The 18169-nt window shown below is 52.3% G+C and overlaps 1 protein-coding gene across 8 annotated transcripts in view; it reads left to right on the top strand.

Moving 5' to 3' along the window:
* Positions 1–18169, top strand: part of MPRIP (myosin phosphatase Rho interacting protein) — an 88107-nt gene that overhangs the window by 54432 nt on the left and 15506 nt on the right. For 6 of the 8 annotated variants that reach the window (XM_082314363.1, XM_082314362.1, XM_082314361.1 and 3 more), the window contains 7 exons: positions 827–883; positions 2303–2371; positions 2596–2685; positions 3145–3254; positions 7621–8206; positions 9123–9239; positions 12264–16130. In XM_082314363.1, coding sequence (XP_082170489.1) covers positions 827–883; positions 2303–2371; positions 2596–2685; positions 3145–3254; positions 7621–8206; positions 9123–9239; positions 12264–16130 — 4896 coding nt within the window. The remainder of the gene's footprint in view (positions 1–826; positions 884–2302; positions 2372–2595; positions 2686–3144; positions 3255–7620; positions 8207–9122; positions 9240–12263; positions 16131–18169) is intronic. The other 2 variants (XM_082314368.1, XM_082314367.1) reach the window with 1 other exon arrangement.

Consider the following 18169-nt stretch of genomic DNA (forward strand, 5'->3'; position numbering starts at 1 on the left):
AAGGCTTTGGGAAGGGCAAGGTGGCATTTACTTTCCCGTGCATTTTTATGGAGCAGGGCTGGGTTCCCGCCACCGTGGGAGGACTCAAATGTAGGATGTGCCGCCCCACAGCATAGGTTTGATTGAATAGGCTTCCGGACCCATTTTTCCATTGCTCCCCTTGCTATAGCCCGTTTCAGATGCTACAGCTGCATTTCACACACTGCTGTCCTTTCCTCCTCCACTCTGCAGCACGTGGAGCAGCTGGAGGAGCTCAGCCTCGAGGGAGCGAAAGCATTTCCACCACATCCTTCCCTGCGCACGGGCAGGGCTGGGAGGAAGGGCTGGCGGGAGTTATCCCACGCTGTCTTGGTTGCTTTTCTCAGAGCTTCAACATCCTGATGCACCCGCTTTGGAGGAAAGAGCAGGTGTCATTTGGGTGGTGCAGTGCTTGGATTCCCTGTATTTCCAGCCTTGGGAACTCAGCCTTGTTTAGAACCCTGCGGCTTTGCATGAATAGCACATCGTTTTTCCTTCGTAGTATATAATAGAGGGTCAAAACTGCCTGCAGTCTTGCTAATTCCTTGCTTCTCCTTCCTCTCTAAGGCTGGTGTAACAGTAGGAAATTGCAAGAGAAGTACTAGAAAGGGGACAGCCTGAATAAACCATACAGTGCGTCTCTGTTCCTCCTGGGAGCAAACGTTTAGCTCCATGCAGTATAATGATCCAATTTAACTCTTGCTGTTCTCTTTTATTGCTGTGCTGTGTTTTATCAAGCTGCTGCTGTTGTCTGCTGGGTGCGGACGCTTCCACCCTTCCCTCTGATCACCTCTCTCCTTTCTTGCAGCCTGACCTGCTGAACTTCAAGAAGGGCTGGTTGACAAAGCAGTATGAGGACGGGCAGGTGAGTCCAGGGGAAGGCCTGCCCTTCGCATCGGTCTTCGGTGCTGTGGTCGGTCCTGGTTTCTGGCAGCTGACGCTCGCTCCGACGTCCTGGCTGTGCGGGCTGCGCCTGGGGCTGCTGTCGGCACTGACGAAGCCCCGATGTCCTTGCAGGGTAGATCAGTATTGGGCTGTGCTCCAGGTGGGAGAAACCTGATGTAGGCACTTGGGCAGAGCAGCAACAGGGAATTTGTACAACTCTGGAGCCAGGCAGCAGTAGTTGTGTGTGAGCCCTGTGCAAACGATGTTTGTCTTGGAGCGAGAAGAGCTGGTGGTCTGTCCTGGGGAGGTTTCAAAGCCGCACAGCTGGATATTGTGTCGTGGGTTTCTAGGGAGCCAGGGCAGCTTGGATAGCAGCACTGGTTTCGTGTTCCCGTTCTCTATTAGTCTCATCTCCCTTGTGACCCAGCAACCTCTTTGGCGTCAGTAATGAGGCTCAGATAAGGTCTCCTGAGCGCCGGGGAAATGGCAAGGCCAAGAAATAAATAAATGCCTCTGAGCTGACACTGAGGTAAGCAGCCGCTGCTGCTTTCCTCTTGTCTGTTCCTGGAGGGATGCGGGATGTGCTGCTCTATCGGAGCCTTAGAGACAAGCACTGATGCCAAGGCGGCATGGGTGTCCTCACTGTTTGCAAACCACCCCTTCCTTGGATTTCCTTCTCTCCCGCTCAGCCCGTCGAGGGAAAATGAGGGCGATTTGCCCAGGCTGTGAGCACCGTGGCCTGGGCTCTGCTGCAGGGACCCGCTAGTGCTTTGGGCCCTGGGGCCAAGGGCACGTCTGTAGGCAGCCAGAGGGGGAATCGGCTGCTGGAGCAAGTGCTTTATTAACTGAAAGCTGCCTTGGGTAAGCCTGTGCCTCGCTTCGAGCGTGCAGAAGGCATATTTGTGTAGAGTAAGGGCCAGGAATAGGCTCCAACTCAATTTCTAGGTACTGCAGATAAAACATGAGTGTTTTACTGCTTTTTTTTTTTTTTTAAAAAAAGTTCCCTCCAAGGCTTTAAGTGCAGCTACTAAAAGCATTGTCTTGCCAGTGGAGCTAATGGGAAGGCTCCACCTGCCCCTGTGGCTCTCACGGTGTTTCACTGTCACATGCAGGGTTGGTGCCATTGAGGGTCCAGTGCTCTGCCGGTGTGGCAGCGCTGGGGACATCAGTGTCCTGGTGGTGCAAACCATCGCTGTATCCCTTGCGTTACTGCCTGTTCGGGTCTCCTTTTCCCCCCTGGAGGGCCTCTCTGTGAAGCCAGGTGTGGAGCTGGGAGGAGAGAGGCTGCGAATTGCCTCCCTGTAGGGCATCTCTGCCAAGTGACCTGTGACGAGCTGCCCAGGCTCCACTGGTGGGGAAAGAGCAGGATTGTAACTGCCCCATCCTTGTTGTTTCCTAGTGGAAGAAGCACTGGTTTGTGCTGACCGACCAGAGCCTGAGATACTACCGGGATTCGGTGGCGGAGGAGGTAAGTGTCTTCCCCATCAGCATTCAACCCATCACTGCACCCAGATGAGCCCCAGGTGCTCACAGACTGACCCTGGGCAGGTTGTCCTCCCAGATGCCAAGGTCCTGGAGCATCACTCTTCAGGGCTTTGTGCTTCTCGAGGACCTGCTGCGTGCCTCCCTGCAAGTCCACCACACCTTGGGGTTGCAAAGCATTAGGGCTTATTTTACCTCTTCCCTCTCCAGGCAGCTGACCTGGATGGAGAAATCGATTTATCCACGTGCTACGATGTTACTGAGTACCCAGTTCAGCGAAACTACGGCTTCCAGATCCATGTAAGGAGAATGTGGGGAGGAGGAAGAGTCCGGCTGCAGGACGGCCGATGGGGCTGCTCATGCTGTGCCACTGCTTGGGGATGCTTGTCCATGGCAAGGGAAACATCTCCCCAGACACCTAAGAGAGGCCACCCAGCATCCCCCACAGTGCTCAGAGAGCTACGGCCTTGGGTTTGAGAGCCAGTTTTTTGGTTCACAAAAAATGGAGGGGGAAAGGGAAGATTTTGTCTCAGCCTTAGGGTCTCAGCTACAGCAAAACTAGCCTGATTGCTGAGAAACGCTAATTCCCACCGCGAGCGTGCTGGGGGGATGGAGGGGCTGGGTATGACCTCTGTGCAGCCAGTGAGCAGTGCCCCAGCACTGAGTGCTCGGGGCTGGGTGCAGGGTGGTACTGGGGGAGCTGGGAAGGTGCTGGTGGGTGCAATCAGCTGCTCTGAGCCGGTCCTCCTCTCTCCCTAGACGAAGGAAGGGGAGTTCACTCTCTCCGCCATGACGTCGGGCATTCGCCGCAACTGGATCCAGACCATCATGAAGCACGTTCGCCCTACCACTGCTCCTGATGTAACAAGGTAAAGTGGGGAGTTTAGCAACGCCTGTAGTTGTCTGGTTTGCTCTGCAGGAGTAACTCTTCCCTTATCCCCTTTCTTTCCTCTTTCTGAGCCTGTCCGTTCCCGGAAGCTGCGGCTCTTTCTCATATCCCTCTCTCTGGGCTTAATTTGGATACACTTTGTGGGAATGCTGATATGCTGAGTTACTCTTAATGCGTGCAGATTTCAACGAGGGTTGAAAATGTGGCTTTAATTTGTGCATAGGAATATGAAATACTGTTCCTATATCAAGGCTCCTCTGGATTCCCACCAGGTATTGTGAAACCACTTGGATTCAGTTGTGCTGGGTTCTCCCTTTCCTCTGGCTACTGTTCAGCACGAGCTGCCCATCCCCTCCGCGGGTCACGGCAGCACGAGCCCAGGGTTCAATTTAGAAGCTGTTTGGCTCTGATACATTTTAAACTCCAGCCAGCAAATCATCTTCCCTCCTCTTTTGATCTTCCAGATAGCTGCCGCAGCTCATTCCCCTTACGCGTTAGTAATGCTCGCGTCTCCTCCTGCCGTCAGTGCCAGAGGAAGGGACCCCCCGCTTCACAGAGTACCTTCTGTGAGCGCTTGTGGCTGCGGGTAAAGGGTGTTTGACCTCCTCACAGCTAACTGCACCAGCCACACTCCTACGAGCCACCTCTTACAGGCTTCGTGGACACGGCCGCACCATTAACTCCGTCTCCTGTCCTTCCCGTAGCTGCAACGAGCAGGTTTTTGCCAGGTTTGTCCCCGCATTGATGGAATGGCTCTTTTCACCTGGTGCTATGACCCGGAGATGCTCCAGCCTCTCCTTCCCCATCCCGCTTGGCACTCGGCCACCGTTTCCCAGCCCTGCCCGAGCTCTGGTGGATCTTGCGGGGGTCTCGGGGGAGCCACCTCTCTCCTCACTCCTGTGTATGTTTGATTTCCATGCAATCCCAGGAAAAACTTCTCTTTGAAACTATCCGTGCTGAAGCCCAGGTTGGAAAACTGTGTTCTCTCCTGTATTAACGTTTTGTGGTTTGTATATCTTGTGATTCACTGCATGCTCCTCCTTTTCTGCACCTCGGATGGGAAGCCCTGCAGTTTCCATTTATTTTTCTTTCTCTTCCCCCCCACCCTTTTTTTTTTCTTTAAATAAAAGCCAGAGAGAAGGGAAGAAGCAACCTGGTTTTGACACTTGATTTCCCCACACTGGTATCTTCCGATGTGACTAGATATGAAGATGAAGACCAAGGAGATTTGAGGGGACCTCTCTACCTTTAAAGAGCCAGATATATTTATAGCCTAATAGGTTACTGCAGCACAATAGTCCTGTGCTCTACATCTGCTCTGAGCCCATGCAAAGTGGTTTGACTTGGCTTACCCCAGTGAGAGGGTCCAAGCGCAGGTACCAGTTGGGCAGTAACTTGTTACGCTGCATAAATAGACCGGGAATCTCAATCTTGAGCTGGTCACGTTGCTGAGGAGTTGTTGCTGTGAGCCAAAGGGCTGTGCCACGCGTGCAGTGGGGCTGTGTTCATCCGGTGCCTGCTCGCAAGCCCTCTGCCACGGCACGTGGGTGCGTGTGGTATCCCAGCCTGTTCCGTCTGGCTTCAGGCACGTCATTAACATCCGCACCCGGAGAGCAGCTTGTGGATGAGGCTGCTGGAAAGCCAAAGGACAGACTGCCAAAGGCTTGTGATGGAGAGGTGGCAATGTCTGCACAGCATGGCTGGGGTGCGAGAGGGACGGTTAGTCTGGATGCTCCGCTGTGCCGGGAGGGCAGCAGTGTTCACCCTGTCCCCAGGGCAGGTCCGACTCCACACGCTCCTGCAGCCCTCCACTGCGTCTCGTTAACCTGCTGCCATGTCTCCACCAAGCCAAACACTCGTTTTCTCGGTTACTCAAGTCCTAATTACTGTTTATATTGCTGCGTGTGTCAGCACCCGGGGCAGGGAGCAGGTGCTGCACTGCTCCCTGCCCTCAGCAGTGCCTTGCAATCTGCAGAGGCACTAATTACACTCTGCTAACGATGACCATGCAGATATAAACTACACACAAGAAAGAAGGTGGCCGCTTCAGTGCTGAGTCCTTGTTCAGCTCCCAACCCCAGTGAGTCTGAGTTCCCCAGTGCCCCCCCCAATTCCCTGCAGCCTTCATGTGCTTCTTGCACGCTGCGACAGCATGCTCGGCTCTCAGCTTGCACCGGTCCCACAGCCATCTGTATTAGAAAAAAAACCTTTTTGTTTTGACCTATAAATACCATTACAAGGCAAAGACCCCCTCTCCCATGTGATGTGAATTAATTTGTCTGGGATGGAGGAGATGTGAAATGCTTGAGCAGAATTAATAGCCGTGGGGCACTTGTGGGAGATGAAACGAGAAACTTCGGGTCAGTCTTCTGAGTCTCTTAACTCAGTTCCCAGCAGCCGTCCCTCTGCTCCCTGACACACATCCCATGCCCTTTGGAAAGCAGCAGAGGAGAAATGAGCTTGCGAGAGATGTCACCTCTAGAAATGCCGAGATTCTTCCATGTGGTGTTTAGAGCAGCATAATTTCCGTCTCTCAACAGCGTCCAAGGGGCCCCAGGACCCCCTTTTTTCCTAGCTCCCTTCTCTGTTTTAAGACTCCGTCTCATCCCCCCTTTCCTTATTTAAAATGCAGCTGTAATCACTAACTGACTCCAGATTGAGTGCCTGGCTTTGGAGTCATGCAATATCTTCTAGTGGTTGAGGAGTGAGGAGGTTTCATCGTGGTGCCTTTTGGGTTTATTTTATTAGCTGCAAGTGACAGAGCTGAAGAAGGAATTATCTCCAAGCTGGTTTTAGCCTGTAACTGCCAGAGTTTCTTGAAACCCAGCTCTACTGAGCCTGTGGTTTGATCGTGGATGAAAGTGCATCGGAAGATACTAGCCCTGGACCCATGCAGAGTCATCTCTTCTGCTCCATTCTTTGTTTTGGGAACATGCACATACATGAGGTTGTTGGCTGCGGGAGCTGGGGTGTGTTACCAAGGCGGGAGGAGAAGCCGTGCTGCTGCTGCTTCCTCCCAGTCATGGCAGTCTCGGTGCATGCGGTCCCATGGGTCAGAGCCCCATTAGCGGTCGTTTGCCTGCAGCGAAGGGCCCGGGGAGCTGCTTTCCAGCTCTTCCCACTGTGCCCTTCTAGAAAGCTTGTCAAGGCTGTGCTGGAGGCTGGAGCCCGGGGAGATGCTGTGGTTGTGCTGGAAGCAGGGACAGCCAGGAGTCAGCCGGAGCAGCAGGGCTGTGCCTCAGGAGGCATCTCGGGGGCTTCTGATAGCAAAGAGGGTTCAGCAGATGCCTGCCACTCCCTCGGGACGGGCTTCCTCTGCAAACTTAGCATACTGCTGTTTTCTTTTTTAATTTTGATCTGCATGTTACAAGGCTGGCATGTCTACATTTAATAAGCTAATATTGCATTATGGATTATCTATAGGTTGAAAACAGTATTGCCTTCCCTTATTAACTTTCCCTGCTTGACGAGTATGTCTTCCCTCTCAACCCACCACCCTCTAACTCAGCACTAATGATCATTCCTTGCTTGAGAAATCAGCATTTTCAGTGACTTCCGTGGTGTGTTGAATAACTCTTGCTCTCCTTGCTGCACCAACAACTGCACGTATGGCGTGCAGCCCCCATGCCAGGGTGGCTGCCCGCGCTGCCCACAAGGCTGGTTTCCCTGGGGGAGATGTGTGCCTTCAGTGCAGATAGTGGCACGGAGAAGTTTTCGACCCATTAATACCCCGACTTTGCCAAGCTCGAGGAAAACCTTCCCCCTGTTACGCAAGACCTCTGGGAGCTGCTCATTGCTTCTCCACCCCGCAGCTCTGAAGCCAGACTGACTTTGGTGGGACTGGTGGCATCCTCCCCGCAAGCACGTGACTATGGCCGTGTCTACCGGCGTGTGTGCATGGAGCCCCGCAGATGGGGAGGTGGGCGGCGAGCCACCCGGCGGGCACTGGAGGAGCTTTTGAAGCCTCTTCCCCGCCTGGCAGGACGGTTCAGGGTCGCTGCCTTGGCCGCGGGTTGCTGCTGTGTCGTTGTCGCCGGCCCTGGGGCGGCTGCCGAGGAGGAGCGAGATCGGGATCAGCTGCTCTCCAGGGGCCGGGGGGTGCCCAGGAGCAGCCGGGGCCGCTTGCATCAAGGCTTTGCACACCAGCGTGACCCTGGGGAACGGCAGCGGTGCCTCCTGCGCCTGAGAGGCGACGGGAGATGGAGGGGCAGGGGGTCACCCACGTGGCATTGGCTTGGGCTTCCAGCAGCCCCTTTCCACCCAGCTCTTCAAGGCATGCGTGGGAGCGCCTGGCTGTCTTGAGTACCCACTGACGCTTTCCTTCACCCCTCTCTCTGTCCTCACAGCTCTCTGCCGGAAGAGAAAAGTAAAACAAGCTCTTCCTTCGAGACTGGTCCAAAGCCGAGCGAGAAGCCGGATGCGGAGCAAGCTGAGCTGGACCCGGAGCAGAAGCGGAGCCGTGCCCGGGAGCGCCGGCGAGAAGGACGGTCCAAGACGTTTGACTGGGCCGAATTTCGCCCCATCCAGCAAGCCCTGGCGCAGGAGCGTGCAAATGCTGCAGACTCCTCCAAGAGCGGCTCTGCCGCCTTCCCCAGGGACGCTGGTGCCAGTGACGCCGACCCGGGAGAACTGGAGCGGGAGCGGGCCCGGCGGCGGGAGGAGCGGCGCAAGCGCTTTGAGGTGATCGATGCTGTGGACGGGGCAGGGTCAGAAGAGGCGCTAAGGATGGAGGTGGATCGGATCTTGCCCGTCCCAGCGGACATCAAACCACAGAACGTCCATGTGGAGATCGAGCAGCGCTGGCACCAGGTGGAGACCACCCCGCTGCGGGAGGAGAAGCAGATCCCCATCGCACCCCTGCACCTTGCCCACACCGAGGACCAGGATGAGGGGCTGACGAAGCAGCACTTGACCACGCTGCTGGAGAAGGAGGTAAAACGGGGTGCGTGGGGTGCAGGCTGCCTGGCAAAATGGCCTTCAGGCCACTGCAGGAACTGTAGGAAGGCTGAGCAAGGCTTAAAAAAGCTGTAGTTATGCCTGCTTCGTAGTAGCAACGAGTGGGGATGCTGTAGGGTCCCCTGGGGAGCTGGAAGGGCACAGATCTGTGTCCGTTCCCATACAGCTCTGCCGGCAGCTTTCATGTTCCCACGGCTGCAGAAAGGGCTGTTCTTGCACGGGTGGTACTTCGTTACCCTCTCCCAGCCTACACTTTTGTTGGTTGTTAGCCAGCCGGCCTCTGATGAGATGGGTACAATTGATGCGTATTAACCAGACTCTAAAATCAAGCTCATAATTCTGTGTGCCTCTGCAGCTGTAGAGATTTGTGTCTGCAGTTATATCTACAAAACTATAAACTGGCTTGGATTACAGCACGCGCCACAAAGGTTCCCTCTTTGTGGAGCCTACATCAAGCAATCTTACAATTTTAGGAAAAGAAAGGTGGAGACTCAGCTCACTTGGAAGAGGTCCACGCCTGGAATAACAAAGGTTGTTGTTAGTTGGGATTAAGGTGTATTAGCAGGGATGAAAGGGGTGCAGGCATGGAGTAACCAGGAGTATCACCAGTCTGAACAGGGCTGGGATTTGCGTGAGTCATGTCTGGCACAAGCTGGTGCCGTTCATCCTTTGCTGCAGTGAGCTTTATGAATTAAACTAATGCATAACTTAATTCTGTCAGGGGGGAGGGATTTTGCCTGGCAAAATGAAATCCAGATCCCAGAGCAGGGCAAAGCAGCGGTGCCATCAAAAGCCCCGTTCGTTGTGCTCTATGTCCCCTCCAAGCTGCTTGCTCTTTATGGCCAACCCCCTGCCCGCTCCCTGGACACTGTCTCTGTTTGTGTCCCTCCAGCTGGAGCAGAAGCAGAAGGAGGCCCTGGAGCTCCTGGAGCAGAACCGGCACCTGCAGGACCAGCTGAAAGTGGCACTGGGCCGGGAGCAGAGCGCCCGGGAGGGCTACGTGTTGCAGGTAGGAGAGTGGGAAGGAGAGAGAAATCCATCATCCACTGTGCCTGAGGGGCACCCTGGTGGGCTTCAGTCCAGGGTGTTTATGGGGGCATCCTGGTTGACGCAGAGACGTGCACCACTGAGTGGGATCAAACAGATTTGACCTTCTTGCAAGTATTGCTAATTCTGTAGCCTTACCAGGATCATCTGCTTAATAAAACCTCTGATCTGGGATGCAATAGACAGAAGATAGCATTACCTACTGGCGTCCCCGAGGGAAAACAAAAGACAGCCATGGTAGACAGATGGGACCTCAGCAAAGTCCACCTCTGATCCATTCCATACTGTGTTTGCCTATGCAACAGCTGTTTCCCCCTTTCTGTGTCCCAGATATTCCCCTCAGGCAGTGGGGTGCACATAAGGCTTTCTAAGCATCTTGTAGCCCAGCAGCTGCTCCTGGCCCGGGAGTTTGTGTGGCAGTTACATGGGCAAACACAGCACATGCAGGTGTATCTCCCGGGCCCATTCCCTGCAGCCAGAGTGGGATTTGTACTAGGACGACCTGTTGTCTTGGATCATTTTGGTGGTTTTTTCTGTTACAAGATGCCTTTCCTCAGTAAAGCCTAGAAGCGTGTTTTAGAGGTTCTGGCAAAAGAGATGGGAGAGTCTCTTGGAAAGACTTTCCTCCCCTCCTCCAAATAAAGTGGACTTTTTCCAGCCCTTCCTCTGGGAGCATCCATGCCCAGAAGAGCCGTAACACCTGCAGGGCAGCTTCTGGCTGCTCTCATGGGTCCATAGTCCTGTTTTGTGCAGGGGCAGCATTTTGACCTGCTCAAGTCTACTTGGCCAGACTGGCTCTGGATCAAAGTGGCCGTGTGTTGCCGCACACTGCGCTCCCATGGCAGCAAAACCAGTGTCGATGCTGAACCTTGTGTCCTTATTTCTCACGGGAGAAATTTCCCCCAAAGAAGTTGCACAGGCAGTGGAGCCAGCCCAAGTAGAGAGGTATCTTGCCTTCCTTGCTGGTGATCTCCTTGGAGGAGTTATTAATGCATTTATTTCTGGAGTCTCCGAGCTGACAGTGCTTGCTTGGAGGAGTTCCATTATCACTTGGCAGTGTTGGAAGAGTAACTAACTCCTGCTTCTCTGGGGCAAAGGCATCCGACCTCCCTTTGCCTGGAGCCTGGAAAAATCAGGGACTGGGGCTGAAAGCTGGATGCTGAACCCACTGTCAGATTGGCCGTGTTGAAGTTGGCCGTAGCGCCTCGATACGAGGAGGGGGAGCAAGAGGCAAAGTCTGCAGAAGGGCTGAGCAAATCATTGCTGCAGTGAGAAGTGACCCAAACTTTGACCTATAAGTTGGAGAGGGTTTTTGGAAGGGTTGGAGACTTTTGCTTGCTCCAGTCTAATTGTTCTGGGGATTTCCCTTATGTTTCCCTGGGAGCAGAGGGATTAAAGTCCTGTTGCAGAAAGGAGTAACCCCACCAAACCCTGCTGGGGTGGAGGGATTGGAATCACAGGGGGGGTTTCTGCAGTCCCAGGCTGTGGGCAAACATCACAGCATTTTTTTTTTTTTATGGACCTTCTGAATTTCATGTGCCCCCCGCCTCCATCATACCTAATTTTGGAGAGTTTCCTACGTTGTCTATGGGGAGAGATGATGGAGGAGCCTGACTGCTGCCAGCCCATCCCTCCTGAGCTGTCCGGGGGGCAACAACCCTTCCTTGGCAGCATGACCAGCTCCGTACGGACACCCCAAGCACTGCCCCAACATAAAAGAGGCTGCACGTTTCGTAAGGCAGCCGCTGAGATAGATACCCACCCCGATGCATGTGCCATGCACTGAAGCCTCTCCGGCCTCGTGTAACCCGTCTCTCGCTCTGAGCTTCCTCGGGACAGGGCGCCCCAACTTTAAACCCTACTGGGAGAAATGGCGGGGGCTCCTGCTCCTCGCAAACGGACTGGAGACGTCCCCCAGCTCCGGTCACGGTGGGAGGGAGGGGTCACGTACTAACCTGTCCTGGGCAGATGTTCTTGCATGTTTTTGGTGTAAAGCATGAAATTTAACTTAACATAACTGAGTGTCACATCTGTGGGCTTTCCTTATCAGCAACCAGAGTACAGCAAGGCAGGCCAAATTCCTAGGCTTAACGCTGTGCTTCTCTCGCCTCTTCCTGTCTGTGTATTTTTTTAAAGATACATAATTTCTGTCGCCTTTTGCATGACTCTCTCTGTGAGTTTTCTCTTTGCATGCTACATTGCTTTGGTTTGAATCTCACAAAGGTTGGTTTCATTTATTTTACGTTCTCATCACACCTTTTCCCTCCCTTCACTTGTCGGGCTTTTTATTTTGTCCTTTGTTGGTTTTTTTTGCAGGTAGAGAAATTAGATCCTCCCTAATCTTAAACTTTAGCATAACAACATCTCCTTAATGCGATGAGCAGCGACTAAGTCCTGTTTGGCAGTCACAGAAATGACATCGCCACACCGGCTATCCTGTCTCCCTGCGTTTGGGTGGGATGTGATGTCATTTGCTGTCACCTCACTTTCTGTTGTTGCTTTTGGTCGGTAGGACTGTGTTACCTGAACTGTGCACTTTTTGTTTCACAACGAAACGAACAAACATGCTAAAAAAAGCAGTTCCTTTCTTCTCAACCTGTTCCCATCCCCTCCTCCTTCTCACCCTTCCCGTTTTTCTCTCGTCTGTCCGTCTGTTTTACTGCTGGTGTTTCTTTTTCATTGTTTTTTGGTTCTATTTGATTTTGGTTTTTTTTTCCTTTTAGCCTGTTACTGTACAGCTGTTTTGATGTTGTGGTCCGTGTTTTCTGTTACTGGAAAGCAGTTGCCGCTCATTCAAAAAAAAAAAAAAGTTGGTTAAAACAAACAAACAAAATTGTGCCAAGAATAAATCATCCCAATTGGAGCATGTGGGTAGCAGCCAAATCGCTGCGAGGAGCTTTTCCGTGGCCTGCCTGGCCAGAGGTGTGACACTCAGAAGGGAGAGCCAAGAGTGTTACTAATCTAGTATTTAATCAATTTTTTTAAGACCGAGGTGGCCGCCTCGCCATCAGGTGCCTGGCAGAGGCTCCACAAAGTCAACCAAGACCTCCAAAGCGAGCTGGAAGCCCAATGCCAGCGTCAAGAGCTGATCAATCAGCAGATTCAGTCGCTGAAGCGCAGCTACGCTGAGGCCAAGGACGTGATCCGGCACCACGAGGCCGAGATTCAGAGCCTGCAGGCGAGGCTCAGTAATGCAGCGGCTGAGCTCTCCATCAAGGAGCAGACCCTAGCCAAGCTCAAGAGCGACCTGAGGAGCGAAAAAGAGAAAGCCAAAGAGCAGCTGGAGGAGTGGCAGCATGGCGAGGCCACACTCAGCTCCCAGCTGAAGGCCAGCGAACAGAAGCTGAAGAGCGTGGAGGCTCTGCTCCTGGAGAAGACCCAGGAGCTGCGGGACCTGGAGATGCAGCAGGCTTTGCAGAGGGACCATCAGAAGGAGGTGCAGCGGCTCCAAGACAGGATCGCAGACCTGAGCAGGCAGCTGAACGCTAGCGAGCAAGCGCGGATCCTCATGGAAGAGAAGCTGCAGAAGAATTACGAGGCTTTGCTGGAGAGCTGCGAGAGGGAAAAGCAGGTTTTAATACGGAGTCTGAAGGAGGTGGAGGATAAGGCCAACGAGTATGAGAACCAGCTGCAAAATAACGAGCAGCAAATGGAAATTCTGCAGAAGGAGAAGCTGAGCGCGAAGTTTGAAGGCAGCGAGCTTGTCCACCAGCTGGAGGAGCAGCTGGTGATGAAGGAGGCCAGCATCCAGAAACTTGCAGAGCACATCAAGGAGCTCGAAAGAGAGCGAGATCAGATCAAATGTCGGTTCCACGAGCTCATGAATCAGGTTGCTGAGTCAGATAATGAAGTTGCAAAGCTGCAAGCAAAGTTGAAAATGGAAGAGACCAACTACCACAATCTGGAGCAATCATTCGAGGAGGTGTCGGATCAGTTCCAGGGTGTGCAGAAGGTGCTGAAAGAAAAAGAAGAAGAGCTGAGACACGTTAAGGAAATGCACTTGAGAATTGTGGAGAAGAAAGATCAAGATCTCAGTGAGGCTTTGGTTAAAATGCTTGCTTTAGATAGCAGTCTAGAGGAGACTAAAGTAAAGCTAAAGGCCAAGGAGGAGGCTTTAAAGAAATTAGCTAGCATAGGCACAGGTCCATGTGCTGAGGAGGTGGAAGACCTTGGCCCCAATCTTGAGGCTGATGAAAGTCATCTATCCCAACTAGGGCAGCCTCTGCAAACTCAGGATGTCCTCCCAGCTCTGACTTATGCACTGAAGGAGGAGGAGGAGGAGGAGGTTCTTGAGACCAGCCAGAGGCAAGCAGAAGAATTTGGCTCCCCGTCCAAAGCTGTAGAGCTCCAGGACCAAGAGTTAGTTCACAAAGCCTTAGCAAAGCCTGATGTAGGAATCATGGGGGCCAAGAGGCAAAGAATCCGTTTCTCGAGCATCCAGTGCCAAAAATACATCCATCCAGATGGATCAGAGAAAAACTGGACAAGCAGTACCTCTTCAGACACGAGCCAAGACAGATCACTGTCTGAAGAAAGCATGTCATCAGAGCCAGCTCTTGGTTACCCATCCTCAGGGACAAGCGACTCTGAGACCTATCTCTCAATCATCCATTCCCTGGAAACCAAACTTTATATTACAGAGGAAAAACTCAAAGATGTAACGATGAAGCTTGAAAGCCAGCACGGCCATAATCAGGAGACGCTCATCGCCCTCCACCATCAGTGGGCCAGCACAGAGTCTCAGCTGCGGGAACAACTTCAGACCAGCTTGTCCCAAGTCAGTGCTTTGATCTCACAGCTGGAAAGTGAGAGGCAGGAAAAGTTCAAGCTCATAGAAAATCACGTTAGTGAGCTGGGAGGTTTCCAAATGAAAAATGATCAAGCGCTGTCTTGCTTAGAGAAGTGCAGGGAGCAGCTAAGATCTTTACCCAAATCAGACAAGGACAAAGAGGGTGATTTGTTCCTTGTTACTCTGTCCAGCATGGAAACGACCTTATCAAATGCAATCCAAGCCTTGAGAGGGGCGCCAGTCCCATCGGAGTATCAGCAGAGTGAAAGCCTTATCGCGGAAAGTCACGCTCCAGAAGGAGGTTTTTTGGGAGAAGAGGAGCACGTCTCCAAGGAGCAGCGAGCGGAAATGTTTGACGCCAGCCAGCTGAGATGGCTTTCTGAGAGAGTGGCATTTGAGGCCTCTCTCATCAACCAGATAGCGGAGTCTTTGAAAAATGCAAGCTCTGAGATATCTCAGCTTCTGAGAGAGATCCAGGGAACGGCTGAGGTGGTTTTGTTGGAGCCGGCAAATGTTTCTCATACAGCAGTTGACTTGGCCGGCGTCCTATCTAAGAAGCTGTTGCTGGAAGGGGAGTTCTGGAGCCAGGTGGAAGAGCTGAGAGTGCACTTGAGCACCAGAGAAGGAGAAGCTGAGGGCAAAACAGAAACAACAGGTTTGGGCTTTTCTCCATGTTTTCTCAGTGCTGTAGCAGATGCTACGCTGATCAAGGCAGAACTTGGGTTTGTCGCACAGAAAATGAGGGAATCTTTTCATCAGAGATTAAAAACAATTGAAGAAGACCTCCATAACACCAAAACAGCTCTCCAGCAGCATAAATGCATGTTGGAGGAGATCATCAAAACATACAGGACTCCTGATTTTGATAGAGTTATGCACCAGATTTCTGAAGCACTTGAAATTCAAAAAGATGCTTCAGAAGGAACCCAAATCTCCTGGGATGGGAGCCGTCTCCAAATGGTGCCGTGTCAGGAATTAGCCAAGACGGAGACTGGCAGCCTGACGGACCATAGCAGTGAAGCTCTTGTTTCCATTCAGGAAGATCTTGCCCAACAACTAAAAGACAAATCAAATGTTCTGAAGGAAATATCTGTTGCCTTACTCTCTCTGCCTCCTGAGGAGGCAATGAGAAACTGTCAGAAGCTCCTGAAGATATCTAAGAGTCTTTCATATCATTCGTGCATGGGAGACCTTGAAAGGTATTCCTCTTTGTTAGTCCAAGATGCAATTGTTCAGGCTCAGGTTTGTTATGCTGCTTGCAAAGTCCGACTGGAGTATGAGAGAGAGCTGAAGTCCTACAAGGAGTCCTTGCAGAGCATGGATGCGCTCTGCCAGGAGCGTGTGAAGACAGTCTCTCTCCTTCGGGACGAGTACGAAGACTTACTTAGAAAGCAGCAGGGTGAGTATGGCGAGGTGATTGCCATGCTTGAAAGGGAGAACGCCGATCTCAAAGCAAAGGTGTCCCAGCTTGACAGTCAGCGAAGGTTCTTGGAGGAAGAAGAGCATAAACACAGCAAGAGCTTGAGTGAATTGCAGGGACGGTATGAGGAGGAGATTCGAAATGTGATAGAGCAACTAAGCAGGACAGAGGATGCTCTGAAGGCTGAGAGGACAGAAGGTCTCAACCAGCTGGATGCCATCGTCCGTGACAAGCAGAACATGGAGCGGTATCACCTGGAGCAGATGCAAATGCTGGAGGACAAGTTCCAGGCCAAGATCAAGGAGCTGCAGGTCATCCACGGCGAGGAGCTGCAGGCGTTGCAGGAGCACTACAGCCAGAACCTGCAGCGCCTGCAGGAGACGCTGGACGAGTACCAGAGGCAGCACCCAGAGGCGTCCCCTGCGGCGGGCCCAGGCAGTGGGGACGCCTGGGCGGCTGGTGAGGCGGGTGGCACTGGGCAGGGCCCCGGCAGTGACCTGGACTCCATGCATGGCCTGAGGGAGCGCATCCAGGAGCTGGAGGCCCAGATGAATGTCATGAGGGATGAGCTGGAGAACAAGCATCTGGAGGGGAATGCTTCCACCTTGAGGGAAAAATACCAGAAAGACTTTGAAAACTTAAAGGTCTTTTAATACGTTTAATGCTTTACGCTTTCCCCTGCTGAGTGTACGGGAGGGTGTGTTCGGTCCCGAGGTTCGCTTGCCGAACCAAAGGGTGTCCCCCGAAAGAGCCAGCACGCTGAAGCAAGCCCCAAAGTGTTAGAAAGGCCTCTGTAAAGCATGGCATTGCCCTTTTCTCCGTGCTGGGGTATTCTAAATGCATTGCTGAGGGGTTGGTCTCAGTGGGAAGGTTGATTGTTGAAGGCGGCCTCTGTGTGTAGAGGGAGGGAGAGTTTCAAAGTAGCTTGATAACTTCATGTTATCCTTCAATACGAAGACCGTAGTGTTTCTCCTTGTACCTGAGGTGTACGTTTTGTTCGTGACTTCCCTTTAAAAGCATTCCTCAACTCTGTCTTTCCCAGTCTGATCAAATCTCCAGTCTGTCTCTGCTGCCCTCACAAATGTAAGATGAAATGGAAACTCAATGCTCTCAACATGTATGTTCCTGGGGAAGGCAGCTGCAAATGGATGCCAAATTCCATAGCGAAGCAAAGCTCCTCTGCACGAGGCTGCAAGGAGAGCCACCCTGGTGTGGCACACCAGCGATTCTTTACACAACAAACAGTGCACAGTTTCGGGAAACCCAGGCTAGGTGCAGAAAAACCCAGTGGCAATGAAGTGCCTGTGTTCAGATTGCTCCACCAGTCAGGACTGGGTGTAAAACTAGCCTGAGATGGTACAACGTCTAAACCTCTTGGGTTTGGTGTTTTGCTTTTGATCAGAGAGCATTTCCAGTTAAGAAGTGGGTTTAGGGCAGTAAAGGACTCGCGGCAGCACCCAGGGGGGCTTCCAGGTTGAACGGGCAGCCGAAAGGGCAGCGATGCAGGCTGCACGCAGAGGCCATGCTGGCGAGGCTTTCATGGAGCAGTCGTTCTTCAGAGTCAGCAAAAATGTGGGAGAGCTTGCTTCCAGCTGCAAGATCTTCAGCGCACATTAGTACTGGGGGGTAAAGCATGACCCAACTCTAGCCAAAAGCTGGTTTTAGCTTGGGGAGAGCAGTAGTTCTGCTGCATTCCATCAGGAGTGAATCAGGTGTCCCAGAGGAGGGAGAGCTGCTGGGGAGATGGGATGGAAGCGGTGGTGTTCACTGAACGCTATCTCCTCCAACTTAACCCTTAGGAAGGAAAAATGCTTTTTGAACCCCCCGCTCAGGTCAGCAGGACACACAGCTGCTTATTGTCCTGCAAGCCAGGCACCAAACAGGGTTGCTTGTACCAGATGATGTTCTTGTTTTGGAAGAAGCAAAAAGGCCAGAACCAAAATAGAGGCTGAAAAATAATGGCAAGCAATGAACCTGACCTTCCACCTCTGTTTTCAGCTTAGCTCTGCCAAACCTGAAGTTTGCCTGGTGGGAAGGCAAGCAGCATCTTCTGGGCAGAGCGGTCCAGGAGGACAGCAGAGCGAACCGGCCTCTCTCTGCACCTCTGTAGGAAGCAGAGGGACAGACAGCAAAATAGAACCTTCCCTTGGTTAGAAAGCTAACCGAGCGATTGCAAACCTGTCCAATTTACAAGTTAAAATGTGCTCAGTTCTTCTCTTCTGAAGCTGATGGAGAATGTAACATCAGTAACACGAGATACTGGTTTGTTCACATTCAAATGTCCTGGATTTATAGCAATGCATTTATGATACATTAAATACTGAATCTACAGCCAGACCTATGGAGGAGCATTCACCGTTCTCCTCCAGCATTAGAGGTGTAATGAAGAATCCTGCAAGGCTGCTTCGTGCCTCTCCATAGTCAGTGAAGTCCAGACGGGTTCTGGCACTGAGTTATGAGTTTCAAAAAAAAAAAAAAAGGCTGAGAAAATGAAGAATGCCTCAGCATTCAAACTTAAAGGGGAGGAATAAAAGCACCAGATCTGAAAATTGGAATGAGAGTGGCACAGGTTACAGAGCATTAGACAACGAAGTGATGCTGAAGAGCGTACGTTAGTGTAGGTCAGCGGGTGTTAGACTGTCATGAGCACTTTAGTCACTGGGGGAGTGAATTTGTCCCCCTT

The sequence above is a fragment of the Platalea leucorodia genome (genome assembly GCF_965183815.1).
Source record: "Platalea leucorodia genome assembly, chromosome: 5".
In the NCBI taxonomy this organism is placed as follows: Eukaryota; Metazoa; Chordata; class Aves; order Pelecaniformes; family Threskiornithidae; genus Platalea; species Platalea leucorodia.